The following is a 21,372-nucleotide window of genomic DNA, read 5'->3' as shown; positions in this document are numbered from 1 at the left end:
TTGCGGCAAAGAATATTGCGCGCATGTGATCCAGTAAATTATAAAGTTCACTTGTGTTTTTTTATGGAAAACGTTACAAAAAATAAAGGCGCGCGTCCTCAGCGTCGTGCGAATTATTTGACACAAAAATGGCTTCTAATCTAACGGTATGAACCAAAGTGGTAACTCTTCGTATGAGAATGACACAACATAGATCAGCTATCAAAACATTAAAGCTTGATCAACCTGTAGCCGAACATTTTAATTCAGCTGGTCACTCGATTGCACATTTCAGAGTTATTGCAATAGACCACGATGTCAAATGGAGCGACAAAACTCACAAAGACAAAGAAAACCACTGGGAATTCCTACTTAAAACCACAAAACCTTTTGGACTTAACATTAGGAACATACTCCCAGATCGGTAAAATTATTCAATTGACTACCAAAATTTAAGTTTCAATATTTACCACCATTTTAGCATTAGATCGCTTAAAGGTAATCATGAATACGTTATTAAAGGTGGTGCTACTGTGGTTTGGAGAAGGGACCTATATATTACAGAGGGAGAAAGACAACTTTCTAATCTTGACGTATATCAGCCACTTGATTTCGACCCTACTGATTCTGATATTGGTATTGTTAAGAAGACTTTAAATAGTATGATTAAGAAGAAAGAGCTTCCTTCTACAGCCCATATATTGATTAATTCTGACGCCACTTGTCCTAGCTTTTACATGTTACCTAAAATACACAAGACTAACAGTCCTGGTAGACCTATTGTTTCCACTTGTTACGCGCCTACAGTTGTTATTAGCGAGTTCTTGGATGGAATCTTGAAGTCAATTGTACAAAATCTGCCAACCTACATCAAAGATAGCAAGAATTAAGCTGTAGTTTTGTTTAAAGATTATATATTTTCATCTGAGAGTGCTTATCTTTTTACAATGGATGTTACGGCCTTATACACATCAATTCCTATTCAAGATGGACTTAACGCAATGAGACATTTTATTGAACTAGATACTTCAATTAAATATCCCGCATCGACAATACTACGTCTCGCTGAACTTGTACTTAATACTACAGCCTTCAACTTCAATGGAAAGTTTTTTCGGCAAGTTTCTGGGATAAGCATGGGTACAAAAATGGGACCTAACTTTGCTTGCCTCTTTATGGGGTATTTTGAGCAGAATGTGTTACGAGATTTTAAGGGAAAGAAACCAGATTTATTCAAACGGTATATTGATGATTGTGTTGGTGTTATGTCGGGAACTTTAGATGAACTTAATGAGTTCATTAACTTTGCGAACAATTTTCATCCTGCTATAAAGTTTACTCATGAAATATCTGACAAGTGTGTGCCTTTCCTTGATATTAGTTTATCTATTGATAAACCTGGTCTTTCTACATCCGTTCACTACAAAGCTACTGACGCGCACACTTATCTAAATTACAACTCTTCGCATCCTCCAGCTTGTAAGAATGCTATACCGTATTCGCAACTTGTTAGACTTCGACGTTTATGTAGCGATGATGATGACTTTAACATCAAAGCATCTGAGATGATCGATTTTTTCAATGCACGCGAATATCCATCTGACATTACTGTGAAATCTCTAAGAAAAGTTTGCCAGTTAACGCACAAAGACACATTGCAACCTACACATAATACAAATGCTTGTGACCGCATACCTCTGTCCTCACGTATCATCCTATGCATAAGAAGGTTATTAACATTGTCCGCGATAACTTTTCAATTTTGACTGAAGATAAATCCGCTACAAAAGATATGTTTCAAGAACCACCCATGATAGCTTACAGACGTGATCAAAGCATTAAAGACACTTTAGTTAAATCTAAATTACAAAACAAAGGTAATGAATCAACTGGAACATTCAAATGTAATAGAAATATATGTTCGACATGTAATTACGTTTCATGTTCAAACCAAATAGTAGGACCTTCTGGTAATTATGTTATCACAGATCGTATTTAATAACAACTCCCTGCTAAATGTAATATGCCTTATATTGGTGAAACTAAACGCAGGTTAGGTGATAGGTTTGTAGAACATTTAAGGTCTATTAAACTAAAGACTCCCGGATTATAGTACAGTCACATACGTAAGGAAAACTAGCTCCAGCTCGATATTAGTGTCAAAATAGATTTTATTGGCTAACTTGGTTATTATTGAGTTGCTGAATTCAAAAAAATTAGGTGCCACTTTTTCGACCACTCCTTCTGCCGCCATTTTGTATTTCAAAATGGCCGACATTCCACACTGAACTTTGTCATCCATGGTATCATCGGAAAGGGAATGTAATACTGATCATTTTATCCCATTACATCCATATGAAAAAATGCATAGTTACATAGTTATTTAACAATAAAACAAGTCACGTGACCAAAATGGTCAAAAGGTCAACATTTCAATTTTCTCAAATACTTTACTGTTTGGTATCGTAGGATAGGTTTTTTTATTCTGAATACAGTTTTACTAATATCTATTCGATTTTCCTTTGTTTATTATCATAATTTTCCAATTATGTAAATAATTTTTTTAATGTAGGCCTCCTTCGTATTAAGATAAATACGGTTTTTCCTATTGGTTTTACAATTCATTCAAATGTTGGTATAATTTATCTGGTTACAATAAAAATTTCAGTGTGTGAAATACTTTAGTATAAGTTAAGTTTAAAAATCAAGATCCTCGATATGCCCGGTTTTCGCATTGCAAGTAAAAAACAAGATCAAACAACCATTGCTTTGCAGGTAAATTAGTTGCGACGAAAACAGGATCTTGGAGGTAAAGTAATTGATTTTAGTACCTTTTGTTTGAGCAAGTTCATACAACTACTACAGCAGAAACAGAAACGTAACTTTGGAAAGTAATTTAGATTTGTCTTAATTCTGCTAGTTAATGTAGTCTTATTTATAACTATATCCAGTGCAGTGGCGTCTATGTTTTTTTTTCAAACATGGTTTTCTGCCAATGGTTGCATGTTGTAAGCCTAGGCCTATATATATAAAGTAAATCGATAAAAAAGTTGTTGCTTATTTAAATTAATTTATGTACACATTCTTATATTATATATATATATTGGATATTTGTGTGGCCATAGAGGCAGGATAGAAAACAGCTCATCAATATTGAGTATAAGTAGTCGAATAATCTTCCACCGTTTCAGATAATAAACATAATTTTATTGAATATACAATTAAATCGGTGGCATATGCTCATACTTATAAGAATACAAATACTAACAACAAACGGATACAATGGGATCATGCCCAAGAACAATAAAATAATAATAATTCAAAACGCACCGATGACTGAAAAGCCGATTCCATCCCTACCGGTGTGTGGTCGCACTTCACTCTTTAAAAAAACCCACTGCATTTTTTATAAATATAATTTCAGAAATGCAGTAAAAGTAACAAAATTAAAATACATATTTATAAAAGGGAATTCAATAACTGAAATCGTTACATACAGTACGGTACATATTTATAAAGTGTCTGTAGTTAAAAGATTTCGTTTTTCTCAAACTAATTTGAATATTATTGCTGGAAAGCGGATTTTGTTTCCCTTCTTTCCGGTAGTTCTTAAAGTTATAAGTTACCACAAACAAGTATAGTTTGATTAATTATTCTATGTGAATTTTATTAATAATAACGCATAGTTAGGATTTATATTGCGATAATCACAAAACCATAGGCCTACGTAAAAATCAAAGGGAGCCTTTAGACCTTAAAAACACAGTAATTCGTTTCTTTACAATATCGATTGGTAGTTTGTAAAGTAAAGGCAGCAGTAGGACACTGACTTTTCTTTATTTCGTCTAAACTTTATTTGAGGAAAACTAATTGATTTTAATTTTTTTTTCTATGTCTTAAGATTTTTTCGCTGTATAGGCCCTAATATCAAATGCAAACATTCTGTTTGCTGCACTTCATCTGACGTTCAAAAAGAAAGGTATGCCAATTAACATTGGCCTTGTGCACAGATGGCTTTATATTGTGTGGTACCCGCTTTGACAAAAATACAAATGATTTTGATTTTTCAAATGATACCGTGACCCGTAGCATTTTTTTATTCTTTTTACGAAAAACAGAAATGTAAACTACTAAAAAGAAAATAGATTCACAATGTAAAAAGCTATCCAACGAAAAAAAAAAAAAAATATGTGATTTGACAAAAGTTTATTTCACCTTTGTTCACGGACTATAGTTATTTTGATTTTAAATTAAATAAATCGGAAACTTGACATTGAAGTTAAGTGTAATCCAGTACCGTACGGTACTTATTCAGTATTAAGATAATATATAATATAATATAAAACATATAAATGGACAATGACAAAGTAGAAAGAAAATCAAACAAACATTTGAATGAATTGTAAAACCAATAAGAAAAACCGTATTTATCTACGAAGACTAATTTTGTCATTGTTAAATTGAGTATGTAGCGAGGTATTTAATAAATTAATAGGCAAACTGCCTTAAAATGTGACATGTTTCGAGAAACTATTCTCATCATCAGAAGAACAGAAAACAACGCCTAAAGTACTTATATACCAATAACAAGAAAGTAATTAGCATGATAAAACAACAAGAAACATTTAAAAACAATTTATTTACATAATTGGAAAATTTTGACAATAAACAAAGTAAAATAGAATAGGCCTAGATATTAGTAAAACTGTATCCAGAATAAAAAAAATCTATCCAACGATACCAAACAGTACAGTATTTTGGTGAAATTGCATTTTGACCTTTTGACCTTTATTGGTCACGTGATTTGTTTATTTCCCAATTACTATAAATATGCGTTTTTTATATGGGTGTAATGGAATAAAATAACCAGTATTACATTCCTTTTCCAATGATACCATGGATGACCAACTTTAGTGATGAACGTCGGCCATTTTGAAATACAAAATGGCGGCTGAAGGAGTGGTCGAAAAAAATGGCACCTAACTTTTTTGGATTCGGCATCTCAAGAATAACAAAGTTAGCTAAAAAAATCTATTTTGGCACAAATATCGAGCTGGAAGACATAATAACCCGTACTATTACCTGTAGCCACCCATTTTTGTAATAATGAGCATTCCCTTTCGGATATTACTATTTCTGGTGTTAAGGTATGTAATGGTTCTGAGACATCTCGTAGAATTACAGAAGAAAGAATAATTGTAAAGCTTGACACTCTTGCCCCTACCGGCATAAATGTACAATTTAGATCTTTTAAACATTAATTTTTCCAGAGACATTCACATATTAACAATTATTTACACTTGAAGCTTTTGTCTTTGTTTTAAATTTCCTGCTTTATAAGCAACCATTCCTGGTTTGTACCCCATAGCTTTTGGAGGCGTGCCTTTATAAATTTGCCTTTTGTTTGTTAACATCTTTGATTGGCTGATTTGTTTTATTATGTAATTTTGTGACTTATATAATGTTATCCTTTGTTACAATTCTCTTCACCTGATGATGGGCTATGCCCGAAACATGTCGCAAAAATAAATCTATATTGAGGCAGTTTTAACTTATTTTATCTTGATTTTTTATATATATATATATATATATGGCTCTGTTTGGTATGATTATAAGTGAATCGTACATTGAAGTAGATCGAAACGTTTGACATAATTTTATGAGGGATTAGCAAATTTAGTCATAACGGTGGGTTAAAGGCTGAATTAAATTGCACTCCTTGGTTGAAACTAAAGGGAACGGAGATCCATATGACACATTCATAATTATGTGTCATATGAATACGAGTCAGTGTTTACCGATCGACCGACCAATCGACCGAAATTGCTGAAAATGTTGAAACTATTTTAAAAATATTTATAAAAACATTTATATTTTCTTCCAAGTATTAATATCTAGTGCCAAAATAACGAAAAAAATATGAATATTATTGTTTACTGACCGACCGACCACCTATCAAAATTGCTGAAAATTTTAAAAAATGTTGAACAATTTGTAAAACCATTTATATTTGCCTCCACGTATTAATATCAACTGTCAAAATAACAAAAAAATATAAATATGGGTTAGTGTTTACCGACCGACTGACCGACCGACCGAAATTCAAACATTGTTGTGTTTACATAATAATCAAAACTACATAACAACATTAAACGCATTGTGTGTAGGTTTAGATTTAGCATTGTTTGAATCTATGACTGAAATCGAATTATAAATACTTACAAGGGCAAAGAGTATGTGCATAATGATCTGGTTGCCGCTTATTATTACAGTTCTTCGTTTCTTCAGCAAGGTTTTTACAAGTGCTTGTTTCTGGAAGTTGGAGTATGTCTTTTATAAAAAAACTTGTGTTGTTGGTCATATTTCAACTTCGTTCCTACAATAAACGAAAACAACTGTTCAGCGTTGCATTAAGTTAATGAGTGTATAAGACATAACATTGTGTGGAAAAATCCCTTTTTCTAATAAAAAATCAATTAATATGAAATGAAAAGAAAATACTTGATGTAACAAAGGATGCAGAAAAATTTAAACAGAATTAATGGATAATGAAGTCATAGAGAGTAAAAAGAACACCAACAATAACAACTGATATTATATAAAACTAGAATTTAATTCGTCACTTTGACGAATTAAAGGTGATAATTTTTATCATTTTAATGAAATTAAAATGTTTTAAATATGCATGTAGGCCTACGTTAACATACGATCGTAAAAAGTTGAGGTACGCCATCCTATGACGTGATGCATATACGCTTATAGTGCTGAGATATACCTGTTATGTGTCATTTATGTACTGTATATCCATATACAGTGTAGCATAGGTGAAATTACGGGACCCACATCTTGTTCTAATTTTTTGTAGGATCACGTTGTCAAAATAAATTGAAGATCACAATTTCAAAAGATAATGAATTGAGCAAAAAAATATAAGATTTGAAAGAAAATTTGGCACGTAGAAGCGCACTGCGCGCTCTTTGAAATTTGTATAAATTTGACAAAAGAGAGAAAAAAAAACTACTTTTTAACTTCAACTGGCCATTTCATAACGTCACATTTACTTTTCAGTACTTTGTACAGCGGACTAATATTTACAATTTTGTAAAAACAGCCTCATTTGTTCTCATCACAAGCGACTAATTCACCATATCATTTTTATTTATTATTTAATAATGTTATATTATATGTGTATTAATATATAACAATTCTAGTGATATATAACAAATCTAGTGATATATAACAATTCTAGTGAAATTATAATTACTAGATGGTACGCTCGCTTCGCTCGAGTACCATCTAGTTCATATTCACAGATGGTTCTCGAATACACAGTAATTTCAGCGTAAAAAATGTACGTACCGCAGGACTATAGTATATTGTCGTTTACAGAAACGAATAAATAGACACGATGATTTATGTAAAATTAGCACCCTGGGAATTAGGCCTTGTCTTAAAAATGAGTCCAATTTTTTTATTTGAACTATAAAACATTTTATATATGTAAGGATGTGGACGACAACACAAAAGGAAAAACACGCCTTTTCTCACTTTTACCACGGTCCGGTGGTGTATTTGGTTTTAATTTGTTTTTAGCATAACAATAGAGATCAGTATGGTCCTTTTAATCAGATCTTTAATTAAGTAAGAGACAAAACTATCTGCTTTCTTGACCGGTTCATGAATACAAAAGAAAGCAAATCATTTGAAAAAGACTGTTACAATTATAGGGGGCAGCAACACCTATAGGGGGGCAGTATTTAATTATCACATGATTAGATTAATCCCCACATATACAAAACACAAATTGGGTTTGTTTAAAAAATATTTTATAGGCTTATCAATAATATACCACTAAACACAGTAAACCATTTACGATTTATCATACTTTTTAAAAACTATCCCTGTTATAGTCGATTGAAATATTAAAGTACATGTAACGATACACCACTACGACGTTTATATTTTTATAATTATTAATTAATACAAACGTTGAGAAGCAACTGTCAGTAATCTACCCACAGTCACAGTAATAAATGTTCTTTGTATATTTTGTTTATATATCAGTAACCACATTCACAGTAAGACAATTTCGATTCAAATGGCGAACAAAAATGGTTAATACGTACAGTATTTACAATATTGTCAAGGTATTGCAATACTATATATAAGTTTTATTCTCAAGGGCACATAAATTTACCTACTTGTGTTAAACCAAGGGCTCATAAATTTACCTACAAACTGGGAGTCTGAAAGATTGGAATGTTCCATTCATCGATACTCAATACATTTGTATAAACGTATATTAAATCTATCAAAATAGTATTTTTTTTTTAAATCGGCCTGTCTTCAACATTATGATACTGTACTCGAGCTGTTCAACCGGTTTTCAGCTATTAAAAACAATTATCGTAGGAGGAGATAGGAAAATGCGAAGAATCCTCGTATTATTGTGTGCAGGTATTTACAATAATGTACACTAATTTGTTACTGAACTATGGAGATTTTTTTTCCCGAAATAAAAGATGAATGAATGAATGAATAATAAAATCTCGGGGAAAATGGAATACGTATAAGCGAGATGCGCTATGTTGAATATGATGAGCAATAACAAAAGAGACAAAAATCCTATATTTTACATTCGTGTGGCCATACGATGACGTCATATCATCCGAGAGGTAACCATTCTACATGAATTCATATCTACAACATATCTGCTCACATGAGAGCATAGGAGCTATAATAGATTAAAAAAAGGCCTAATTTTAACAATATTTTGTCACTTTTTCAACTAAAACGCGCGCAAATGGACAAAATCAACGTGTTCGTATAACGTCATTTTAATTTGAAATGATGTCAATCTTTATTAAAATGACTAAGAAAGGCTGTAAAATCATAATTCAAGAGAAAAAAACATGATTTTCATGCTCCGTGCACACCTTACGCGTAACATTTTTCGCGCGCGTGGGAATTTCAAAATGTCATGATCAGCGTAGAAAGTTGATTACAAATTAATTTTGGGCATTTTGAAATTTTAAATGCGCATGCGCGCGTAACTTGTGAAACATGACATTTTTAATCCATAGAAAGTTGGTATGATGTTGGTAAAATGATGAATTATAATTTTGTTAAGTTTCATGAAACCATATTTGTTGGTTCTAAAGATATGATCAGAAATTCATAAAATCGCGCGTAAATTACGCAACGCGGATCTGACATCGTCCAAAAGCTTGGCTGAACACTTCAATGTTAATCTTTTTACCAAGTATACAAAGTGATGTTTACAAGCAAAAGAGATATGCTGGTCACAAATATCCGGGAAAGAAAGAAGAACTAGACATGAAACTCTTCACTTTGACGAGTTAGTTATCAGCTCGACAAACGCCAAACGCAAGCAAATGTGCACGTCATACGTTGGAATGTTGCACACAGAAAAAGATTATGGCATTATGACCTGAACTGAAGAATATGATATGTTGTTAGTGCTAAATTCAGTCTATTTTGTGTCATATAGTATATACAGTTTACAGTTCACAGTATAATCTGTATTCATATTACATACAGTGTAGAATAGGCAAAATTACGGGACCCGCCATTTATTTACATTTTTAACATGGTGACGGTATCAAAATGAAACAAGAAGATAGCAATTTGGAAAGAAATTATCTCAGCAAAAACATATTAACGTGTAGAAGAAATTTGAACACGTGAAATACGGATGTACGTCCAATCAAATGACAGGAATTTATTTAGGTGTTATATAATATTTGTTGTCTGTTGTCTACTGTCTGCTGTCTGTTGTTGTTGTTATTGATATTGCTATTGTTGTTGTTGTTGCTGAATATACATTGCTGCAGTCGCGTGCTCAAAATTGACTTAGCTACATGAAACTGATATCAAGACAAGGCTATATACAAGTTAGTGTGACCGAGCCACCGACCAACCGAATCAAATGGCCGAGCGGTTAAAGCAGAGGCACCGTTTACCGTACCTAAAGAGCCAACAACATCGGCAAGGGTTCGAGTCCGACTCGCTCCTAGTTCTGGTGGTGGAACAAGTCTTCTCGGATAAGGACTATAAACAGTAGGTCCAGTGTACATAGTTATAACCCGAGCCACTTTAAAGAACCCAGTTCATTATTCGAAAAGAGTAGGGGGTTACCCCTGTGAACTGGTTCACAAAATAGCCCTTGGATTAATTCACTATTGGTAATCCTTGGCAACATTGCCTAAAGACATAAAATTAATAAATAAAATAAAATAAATAACCGACCGACATAGTGAATTGTAGAGTCGCGTTGCACGCGACTAAAAAGGAAATCTTATAGATTATATGAAGAGGTGGCAAGATGAGAAAACCAAGGGCTGAAAAGAGAAAGCCCTACATGGAGATTCTTGATGATATTATTAAAGAAAGGTTGTAAAACAGAAATTGGGCAAAAAGAGTGCATATTAAGTTTAGGCGCGTGGAAAAACTGTGCACTAATGGCACATTTTTAAACGCTTAAAATGGCCTGAAACGTACTCTAATTTCATCGAAAATAAATGTTGACAGTTTTGACAATTTTAAGCGCGCGTACGCATGCGTTATATGCGCTACGCACGTAATTGCATTGCCATATGATGAAATATGACCTGAAATTTATGAGTACCAAATTTGATTTAATTGTGATTCATGCTTATGGAGATATGATTAAAACGTGTTTTCGTTAAATCGTGCGTAGACCGTGTCATTTTTGTTGATTGTGCACCGTAAAAACATAACCACGATTCCTGGCCTTAATATACTGTAAAACATTTACTTAGCTAGATGAAACTAATATCAAGACAAGGCCATATACAAGTTAGTGTTTACCGACCGACCAACCAACCAACCGATCAACCGACCGACATAGTGAGTTGTAGAAAGATGGCGGATTTCCTGTAATTCACAATTACTTCTTTTCACGCTGCTGCTCTAGCCTGCTACGTCACACGAAATGACTCATTAATTAGTTGAAATCAAGCAGCAGTTATAGTACTACACTTTGGGCCTGTTTCTGCTGCATCAAAAATAACCGGTTAAAATCGGTGTGAATAAATTAAAATCGGTGTGAATAAATTAACTCCATTTTCTTGGCAGCAGAAACAGGACAAATTTGTGGTAACCGGTTAAAAGGCAGCGCAAAATAACCGGTTAAAAACACCAATTTAAATCGGTGTTAGAACGCCGTTTAACCGGTTATCGCTGAGCAATTCTTAGCTGCAACACGAAATAACGGTTATTTGATTGACAGTTGTGACCCCGGGTCAGATACCGTCGCATACGATGTGTGTTTTCCTCGTGGTTTTGACAGTCGAACGAAGAAGTGAACATGTATGTGGATGAATGAAATCACAAGATAGGTTATTCAGTTGTGGGGGGGGGGGGGGAGAGAAAGTACGGGGAAGGATGGCAGGCAATAGAAAAGAATCACAGATAATAAATAAGAGCATTTTTGCGAAAGTAAAAGAGGAGTTTGGGGTGGAGTTCCGGGGACTACCCAAGCTAAGCAATTTGAGGCGTTAGTACACGCTCGCGAAGGGTATGGATGGTCCTATATAAACACCAAAACTGAAACAAAAAAGGGACTCAGAATGTTGCAAATACCTACCAAACGATAGTAGATAATGGTTAATTAATTATGAAAACCCAAATTTTATAGCAAAAATCATCCGAATTTATGTTATAAACGATGAATTTAGCAACAAAAACTTAGTGCCTTTAATAGGAGAACAATGAACATTCTTTGATCGTTTTACATAATATAATTTTTTAGAAAAACATCACATCGACCGAAAACAAAGGTAATCAGAGCCTTTGATAATATATTAAATATGATTTTATTAAGCATAGAAATGTGTTATTATTTATGTTAGTACATAAATATACGAAACAATGTTTAATACTCATTACTTTATTAAAGGCACTATGTGCGTGCGATATTCTATGACTTGGATACTCTCGTTTTATTTAAGTTTTTGTGGCTAAACTCATCGTTTTTAACATAAATTCGGATGATTTTTGCTATAAAAGTTGGGTTTTCATAATTAATTAACAATTATCTACTCTCGTTTGGTAGGTATTGCAACATTCTGAGTCTCGTTTTTGTTTCCGTTTGGTGTTTTGTAGGACCGCGCTCGCGAAAGACAACAGTCGTTCACGTGGGAAGGGCCGTATTTCATCGCCTTTGTTGAGGATAAAAATTATCCTAGGTGATCGGGCGCTGCACGACCCTCCCCATCATGTTATTGAAGGCGCCATGAGAATTAATTTTATTAAGGCCGGTGCACACCAAACGCGAAGCCGCGAATTTCGCGTTAAAAAGTGACGCACGCGGCAGGCGACGGACGCTTCCAGTGTGAACATACAAGCGAACAGTGTACGATAGTCGAATTTCAACTTCAACGCGTTGAAAACGACAGCAGCGAAGGCTTCGCACGCGAATTTTCAAAAGTTGAACCTTGGTCAACTTTTTGAGGCGTCGCGAGCGCGGTTTGCGTTCGTCAACCAATCAGAAGTCAGGAATATCTCTCATCGACGACACCGACGGCAAAAAAATGGTGGCTGACGAGCGAGGTCTTTATGGAAATACTTACCCTTCTTGTCTTTACGATAAGGGAAGTAAGTCATACACAGACAGAAACATAAGGATTAATGCATGAAGACAATAATTTCAGACAAACATCTGTGTAGAAGAATGCCAGAAAAACTAGGCCTAAAACGCGTCAGATATCAATTTGTAAAGTGAGTTGGCAAGCCTATTTCTATCTAGCCTAGGCCTAGCTAGGCCTACCTAGGTTTAGGCAATACTAGGGCCTAGCTAGGCCTACCTAGCCTAGGCTACATATACCCTAGTAGGCTAGGCCATGCCAAGTAGTACTTATAGGCCTACATAATACTTACTAATCCCTACTAGTCTACTATGTGCTAGGCCAGGCCTAGCCTAGGTTAAGCCTACTACTAAATATGAGTACAGTACTACTAGCCCTAACTAACCTAGCTAGGCCTAGCCTACTTATTATTATTACTTAATATTTATAGGCCTAATATTTAGTTGATTTAGTGTTGTAAGGCTAGGATAGGCCTAGTAGTAGTAGGCCTAATATTAATACATAAATACTGTTGTTTTTTTTTTAGGTCAATTAGATGAACATTGATAAATCATATGGGATCCTTCAGGCTATTACCAGCGTTACAAACTCCACCAATGACCAAGCTAGTAGTTTAAGCGGCCAGTATTATTATTGCCATGGAATTAAGAGCAATTGCTCCTCAAAAACGTGGACTGGCAATTATGAGGCTGATACAGGTTTGTATAGACTTTTTTCAAATGGGTATGTCAGTTGGTGACATACATTGGCCAGAAAAAATGATTTGAGCAATATGCCTTACTATAGCAATTTTTTAATACTTGTTTCATTTTTTTTTTAATAGAAAATGGAAGAGATTAAGGAGGAGTTGGACTGTAACTAGTATTTATTAAGTGGTTATAGAAGGAAAGCTGAACTGAATTTCTTTTTTTAGCAATAGAGAACACATGGAAATATATGTATATGTTTTGTTATACTCCAATACTAAAAAAATAGTAAAATTGGCTGCCAGCTAATGGAATTTTTTTCATTTTATAAGTGAAAACATAAGTTTTGTTGGGTTTTTTTCTATGTAAGTGATTAACTTTGTTAAAACTACAAAATGGCCTATTCAAATTTGATTTTAATCATCTTCATTTTTCATGATTCTATGGGACAATACATCTTTAAGTTTAGTGTCATTTTTTGGACAAGATATATTGTCTTCCTGAAAATATAATTTAAAACATTTTCGTTGTGTGTGTTATACAGTATAACACTTTAGGGTTAGTTATTCACTTTTAACAATAATAATATTTCTTCAATTTTCATTTTTTTTTTTGGGATGATACCTTTTAAATTTATTATTTTGATATTATTTTGCGAAAGTATTCAGGAGTAGTAAAAAAGAAAATCTGGTTGATATTTAATGATACCTTTAAAAACAATGATTCACTATTTCAATAAGTGTATTTATGTGAAAAAGTCATAAGATAATATACAGTGTAACGATTAATTATTTAATGATACCCTTAAAAACAATGATTCACTATTTAAATAAGTGTATTTATGTGAAAAAAAGTCATAAGATAATATAAAGTGTAAATATGAGTTTGGGATATTTATTACATTTAATCAAATGAGAAAAAAACTGTATGTTTTGTCATGAATAATATAATATTTAATAATAATTAGAAAATGAATGTGAAAACTTTACATTAATATATAGGCCTATAGTTTATTTTATTTATTTATTTATTTATTCAATTTCTGCCATAAACATAAGAAGACAAAACAATTATAAAAGGAGGCACGGAAAGACCAAACAGGTGCTAAACACCTATGCTATAGTTGGTCAACCCATTGAGATTCCCAGTTCGTGTTTATATGAAATGTTTTATATGGTTATAAAATGTTGTTGCAATGTGACTGTAATTACAATTGCACCTCTGTTGATTGGTAGGCTGACGCTGCAAAAGATATTTGTAACGCCACTAATACTCAGCAGATCACATGTACGTGTAATCAACAATAAACGCTTTAATTCTTGTAACTGTATTGATATTGGATACATCTTTTTCTGTCCTTGTGATACGATGTTTGACTGCTTGGAGGGAGGGGCTAAAAGTCACAGGGGTAAGTTGTCACAGTGCTTTTTCAACCCTTTAAAGAAATGGAATGTTCCAGTTAGTGACCTGATTTGTTACCCCTTACTGTGCACTTCACACATACCGAAGACCAAGACAAAACTATTTCTAGATTTCATGTACTAAAAACACCTCATTTTTTGGCCTATAGATCAACTTTTTGTATTTCTACTAAAAACGGTATGTATGCTTATCATTGTGGTTTACAAAGGAGAAATTTATGTTATAATGTAGTTAAATATCAGTGCTAAACAATGTTCAAGAGTATGGTCGCTTGTTTACCACGGATTTTGTGTAACGAGTGGGTTTTCTATTAAATATGGTAGTGGGGCAAGTTGTCACAACCTGTGACAACTTTCCCCTAAACATTTTATTTTAGTGTTTTATCTATCCCAGTCCTACGGCCTAAGAAACGTTCTCTAGTCATATACACTCTCTTACAGACTATTTACTATTTTAGGCCTCTATTACTGTCATATAAATAAATAAACTGCTAGATAGGCCTATTCTTGCTTTGTAGGCCTAATCATTTTGTTTTCTTGTCAATTGGATAGGATATAGGGACCCCTAATAATCGAGAAAACACAATGTTTATATTATTTTTTCTATTTTATTCATATGGTACGCAATTAAAAGCGTAAAAAAAGTTTTAGATGAACATCAGAACCAAAGAAGAAAGAAATTGGATGTGTTTGTAATGCAAAGAAGATTATTCCGTGTCAGGAGGAATCTGTATCATGTTCTCTGTCTGTGAAGAATAGGCTCATGAAGATTGTGCTGGTATCAATGAATCAGATGCAGACTTCACATGTGAATGATGTTGCTAGCTAGATTTTATTTAAAGTGACATTGTAGATAAATGTATTGCGGACTCTCTGCAACAGGACTATAGACTATAAATAGACCTATATCGATTACAACATACTTTAATACTTATTATTATTGTTTTTAATACATTATTCATCATCTAAACTCACTAACTTATGTATAAACACACTTTCTATAAATAAATAAGTTTTAAGCAGATCTTTCATGCATATTGTCTTATTTTTAACGATGTGACAAAGTGCCCCACTGAGCTGCATGTGACAACTTGCCCCATGTACGGGGCAAGTTGTCACATCTGACCCATTGGGGAAAAGTGCTCCCCTGGGTCACGGTCAAGAGTATTTTCACAATCAATGGTCCCCTTATATAGACCATACCCTAGGCTATATTTGAAGGTACAAACTAAGTTAATTTAGCCTAAAACTTAATATTTATAGGAGATTAGAATGAATGTGTGACTTTTAGCCCCTATCTCCCCTACATACAATCATGCACATTTCAGGCTTTGGAAAAGGATAACATTTTCCCACCAAAACCAAACACTGTGAATGGTTTAACCAGGGAAGAGTTAAATTACATTTTAATTTAACTCTTCTCTGGTTTCACTTACACTATTCATTGTATGCAGATCCAACCTGGAACACCCTAGCAATCGCGCCGAATCAGCAGATCGTGACGCGTTTAGTGGGAACCGACAAGAAAAACTAATAGACGCATGACAATTCAACTTTCAAAGCGATCCGTCAAATGACGCGTGACGCATGACGCTTCGCTGCTTCGCGTTCGGTGTGCACCGGCCTTTAGCGATGTAAGTAGGCTTTACAAAAAACAAAACTTGTAGACCTGGAGACAACATTTTATTTTTTTAACATGTTTGAGTGAGATGTTCGGCGATCACACACGTGTGTACTCACGACGTCGATGTAAACAAACAGCCAACTTACTACTTCCGTCTGAGTGTATTGCATTTTGGGTAATTATGACGTTTTGCTCGACGACCACCCATAGATTTAACCGGTTATTTCGGAGCACAAATTGAGCAGAAACGCGGTCTTGTTATTGTTATCTATTTTTAATCTATTTAAAAATAACCGGTTAAATTGCGTTATGCAGCAGAAACAGACCCTTTATTTGTTAAAATAGAAACTCCACTATAATGTATAGGTAGCAGCTGCATTTCTGATATTTATGAGTCCCATGATAATACTGTATTTCGCTGTCAGATAATCATTGAATTATTATCAAAACAGTCCATGAAAGTTTTGTTTGTAACATGATACTTCACACTTGAAGTATCTAAGGGGTGATGAAGTGACCCCCAGACTTGACCTTATCAATAAAATAAACTAAGTTGAGTCTGTTTCATATCAAAGTTATTCACTTCTGTAACAAAATTCACATTATAGAAAAAGAAAAGAAACGTTTAATTATAACTCAAAAACCACATTGTCTGACAGACAATTGAAGTATTTTTTGCTTTTAATTACATTTTTTCAGGTAAAATAACTATTATGTGACAATAAAATGGCACATTCAAAACAAATTTGAAATAAAAAATATTTTTCAGAGGGACAATATATCTTTAAAACTGTTACATCAATAAGCGAGCAGCGTTTTTTGTAAGAAATATGTCTTGTTTATTTTGTTATACATCCATACTAGGCCTTTCGGTGAAGTTAAACATATTTTTCCCGTTCCTCATTAGGCATAATAAAAGAACTTTCGTAACTTTCTTGTTAAAAGTAAACTATAATATAGGAATGCTTGAGCCAAAAATCCCACAAAAGTTATCCTGACATTTGAGAGAAATATTGATTTAAAAACGATAACAAATAAAATTTCTGCCGTTGCCATTTTCCCTCACCTGATCGACCTTAATTGGACCAATAATGCGCAATTTATTTTCAGCAGACGACAAACTTCTCGACTAAACAACCAGTTCAGACGTTTTGGGGCTTGCAGATGAGGAAGAAATAAAAAAGTATTATTGTCAACTCTTGGTGCATTTTTTATACAAAAATACAAGCGCAACGAAGATCAGGTAAAAGTGGAGAAGCATTCGAACAACATGTTGATGTATTCAAGAGTTCAAAAGTACAAAAAAACTAATACAACTTAGGATGCTTGGCAGCCTGAGGCACAGAGTGAGACTACAGACTACACCTGTAGTATAGGTAGGTGTACTAAGCCTATATAGACGCGATGCTATGCAGCATGCAGTGGGGCCGCTGTACACACAGACGGATGATCAGTAAACCGTAACATATAAGGTCATTACTATTATACTTGATTTATTTAACAATGTCAATACTATATTCACAGCTAGTGTAATTAATATAGTAAGCAGAACATACAATTCAGCAAGCTGGTAAGAAAAGACTAGTTAGAGTTAGTAGTACTAGAAGTGTAGGCCTAGCAGTAGAGGAGTACTGTATTGGGCTTAAACTATATTCATCTGCCATGGTGGCGATTTTTTTTTCGCTGCTTACATAACTCCACCGGAACTCCGTGAGTCTAAACATACCCTAAACCATTGAGGTATCCCTCCGAGGTTAAAACAAATAATGTGGAATGTTCCATTCATGGCAATTCAATACATTTGTATAAATGTATATTAAATCTATCAAAATAGTATTTTTTAAAGAAAATCGGCCTGTCTTCAACATTATAATGATGCACTCGAGCTGTTCAACCGGTTTTCAGCTATTAAAAACAGGCATTCCCACCGATCACAAAAACTATTGAGACAAAAAGACATTCCCAAGTCTCTAACTTTTAATGGCTGGGATGATAACTGGTATCCTTTTAAGAAACGGTTCAGATCTTTCGCAAAGGCGCAGAACCTTACCGCCGGGGATAGTAAAAATGGCCTTTTTTTGTGTATAGAGGGACCTGCGGCGAAGTTCTTAACCAATCTTCTAAGTATGGAGCCAACATTAGATTTCAAAGAGATGATGGATGTCCTCAGTGTACGTTTTGGAGACGGTGAGCGGTCTCTAAAACAGGAACGACACGAAACTAAAGAAGAATGGGCACGTAGAGTCATGACTGTGACCGAGAAAGCCTGTAGTGATCTACCTAGATCTAGAGTGCAAAAGCTACAGGTGGAATGGTTCTGCACTGGGTGTCACGACAAGGAGGCTGGTGAGTAAGTTTCACGGAAACATTGTGCTACTATCACCGAAGCTCTTGAAAATATAGGAGGTTTAACTGTCGCCGCAAAGGGTTGTACAGAGAGCAAGGAGCAAAGTCAGAAATGATTTAATGTCCCGTACTAGGTCTGTGACTTATACTCTCTGTAGCTCAACCCATCATCACATATCCTCACACGAAGCTCAAGCTTCTGAAATCTGGAGTAGGCCGAAAGCGGAGTCATCAATTGGAGAAGAGGACGTGCCCAATGGGAAATCTCTTACCATGATGAAGGCTGCATGGTGGCAAGGTAAAAACAGACTTCCTGGCACATCCGATGAACTCCAACCTTTGGCATCTTACTCTTCACCAACATCGGACATGCTTCCTGTAGCAGGCCCATGTATTACCATGGAACAACTAGAGACCACAAAACAAGGGTGCATTTTACCCACTGGTGAAATGCCTAAAACTCTTGTAGGAGGAGATTCTAGAAATAACGCGCGATTTACCGAATTTTGCCCTTACGTAAATGTATAATATATAGATTATGCATATACTCATGCAAGCCTTCACATTATTACGATAATTTGTTGCTGAAATGCAAACACTCAATGTCGATTCGAGTACTATGCTGTATGCAGGGAGTTGCCCTGCTGTGTTTAGCCATCCTCCCCCACCTCCTTCTTCAATATTTCCAATCTTTGTCGTTCGTTTAACCATACCTTTTTCAGAATTCCATTACATAAGAAATATAATAAAATACTATCAAGTAATTTAATTATAAGAGTATGTGTATTAGGGGTTGGATAAATAATGTGGGATATCGTAAATGTTGTTATTATTAGGGAGGTTTCGCAACCTTACGAATACGATAACGAAAACGGATACGTCACACATTTGTGAAACTTTTGAGCTGATCCCCAATTCATATTCGTAAAGCATATTCGTGTTGACGAATATCACCAGTCATATTCGTAACTACAAAACGAGTATAGTTTTTGATCTATTTTGCACATTTTGCATTTGAATCAGTAATGATTCATGATTATAATATAATTATACTTTTATTGAAAGTAATTTACTAAAGTTATTTACTAAAATGTCAGGTCAATTTTGATGAAATAGCAGTTTTTAAAATCCATCACTCGCTTTGATGTTACGCAAGGCCTAGGCAGTCAAGCATCGAGCAACACGTACCTGCGCTTCGCTCAAATTTACCGCAGTCATATTTTGGACGGCACCCTCAATATTTCGTTGCCATGCAAAAAAACAGATTTTTACTGGCTTATGAAAAACGAATACATGTGCGTGACGTATCCGTTTTTGTTATCGTATTCGTAAGATTGCGAAACCTCACTATTATTAATTTATTATTATTTTCCCTGCCAGAGTTTGTCGTCTAGTTTTCCATAGATTTAATGTATATTTCTTAATTTTTTTTTTCAAAGTTACATTTTTCTTTTTTTTTTTACGTGTAATAAAAAATAGACTCCTAATGCTTTGACTGGTTCTTTGGCCATTGCATATCTAACGGCTTATTTGTGTTGTTAGCTATTTCAACCTAGCTATTATAGCCTGTGATTTGCTGACGTTTAATTTTAATCATGACACTGCTGTGAAATGTTCTAGTAACGTAATTAATTTTCTTACTGATTTTTTATCTTGCAAGATAAACTTGGATATTGGGTTATTTTAATTTCTCTTTCATCTATATATAAATTATGCATACTTCTGACATAGACGAGCACAATGGAAAAACTTCGGGACAAAAATCTCCATCTTTGATACATAGGCTACCATAAATTGTGTTTATTTTCGAATAGTGCGTGTGAAGGGGTCAGTAGTTAGCAAAATAAAAATTATGCTAAAAATCAACCAAGATCAAATTAAATATATTATTCATGAAGTATCGAAGTATAATTGTGGGGAATATTATATAAAATTATATCGGGATAACTGATGTTAAGACCGTTTGTTTTAAATCGATACATGAAACCCCGATATATGAGTTGTTGAGTAAGTAGAAATAACTGTAGGCTATCACCTGAGATACTTCTGCCCATGTTGCAAGCCGTCTAAAACGTCTTTCTTCTTGGAAAGAAACGACCCACTGTGTCGCGGAAGTTAATTTCAAAAGATGTTTAAACTAAATAATATATTACTTATACCAATTACGATGTTATATATTTAAAAAAAAACGCCCAACACCTTCCTAATAAAAACTTAGAATGATAATATTATATAATACACAAAATATTGTATTATATTTATAACACAATTATATTGTAGTAGAATTCATTGGACTGTTATCTTCAATTTACCAAGTATTTGTTATTCCTTTTACCACCCACTTTTCATAATTAGAGGATTTTATTTGAATATAACTGTTACCATACTAAATAAAACTAAAACATTAAACGTATATATAATAATAATAATAATAATAAACTCCGCCTCCCTACCTCGCCCTATAATAAAGGTCTTACCAAAAACGACCAAGCGATACAAAACGTCCTTCTAAAACATTTTTACAGGAGTCAATAATATTTCCGCAACCATCGAACAGTGGGCCAGACTCGTTTCAATGTTTGCCAAAAGTAAAAAATGGTAAATGTGACAATCCAAACTTGTTAAAATTGTAGTAGAAAGAAGATATCTTAAATTATATAAATCCACAAATAATTTTATTTTTGGTA

At 33.9% G+C, this 21,372-nt stretch overlaps 1 protein-coding gene and 1 long non-coding RNA gene across 2 annotated transcripts; both read left to right on the top strand.

Annotated features, from left to right (window-relative positions):
* The first annotated feature begins 926 nt into the window (after positions 1–926).
* On the top strand, positions 927–1,745 carry LOC140058195 (uncharacterized). The gene has a single exon (XM_072103759.1). The coding sequence runs from the start codon at positions 927–929 to the stop codon at positions 1,743–1,745; it is 819 nt and encodes a 272-aa protein (XP_071959860.1).
* Positions 1,746–12,292: 10,547 nt separating this feature from the next.
* LOC140059472 (uncharacterized) lies at positions 12,293–13,504 on the top strand. Its single transcript, XR_011847197.1, has 3 exons — positions 12,293–12,741; positions 13,135–13,306; positions 13,432–13,504. It is a non-coding gene; the product is annotated as an uncharacterized lncRNA (long non-coding RNA).
* Positions 13,505–21,372: the final 7,868 nt, after the last annotated feature.

Source organism: Antedon mediterranea, chromosome 9 (assembly GCF_964355755.1).
Source record: "Antedon mediterranea chromosome 9, ecAntMedi1.1, whole genome shotgun sequence".
In the NCBI taxonomy this organism is placed as follows: Eukaryota; Metazoa; Echinodermata; class Crinoidea; order Comatulida; family Antedonidae; genus Antedon; species Antedon mediterranea.
The sequence above is the reverse complement of the archived record's forward strand: the minus strand, read 5'-3'. Positions and strand labels throughout refer to the sequence as shown.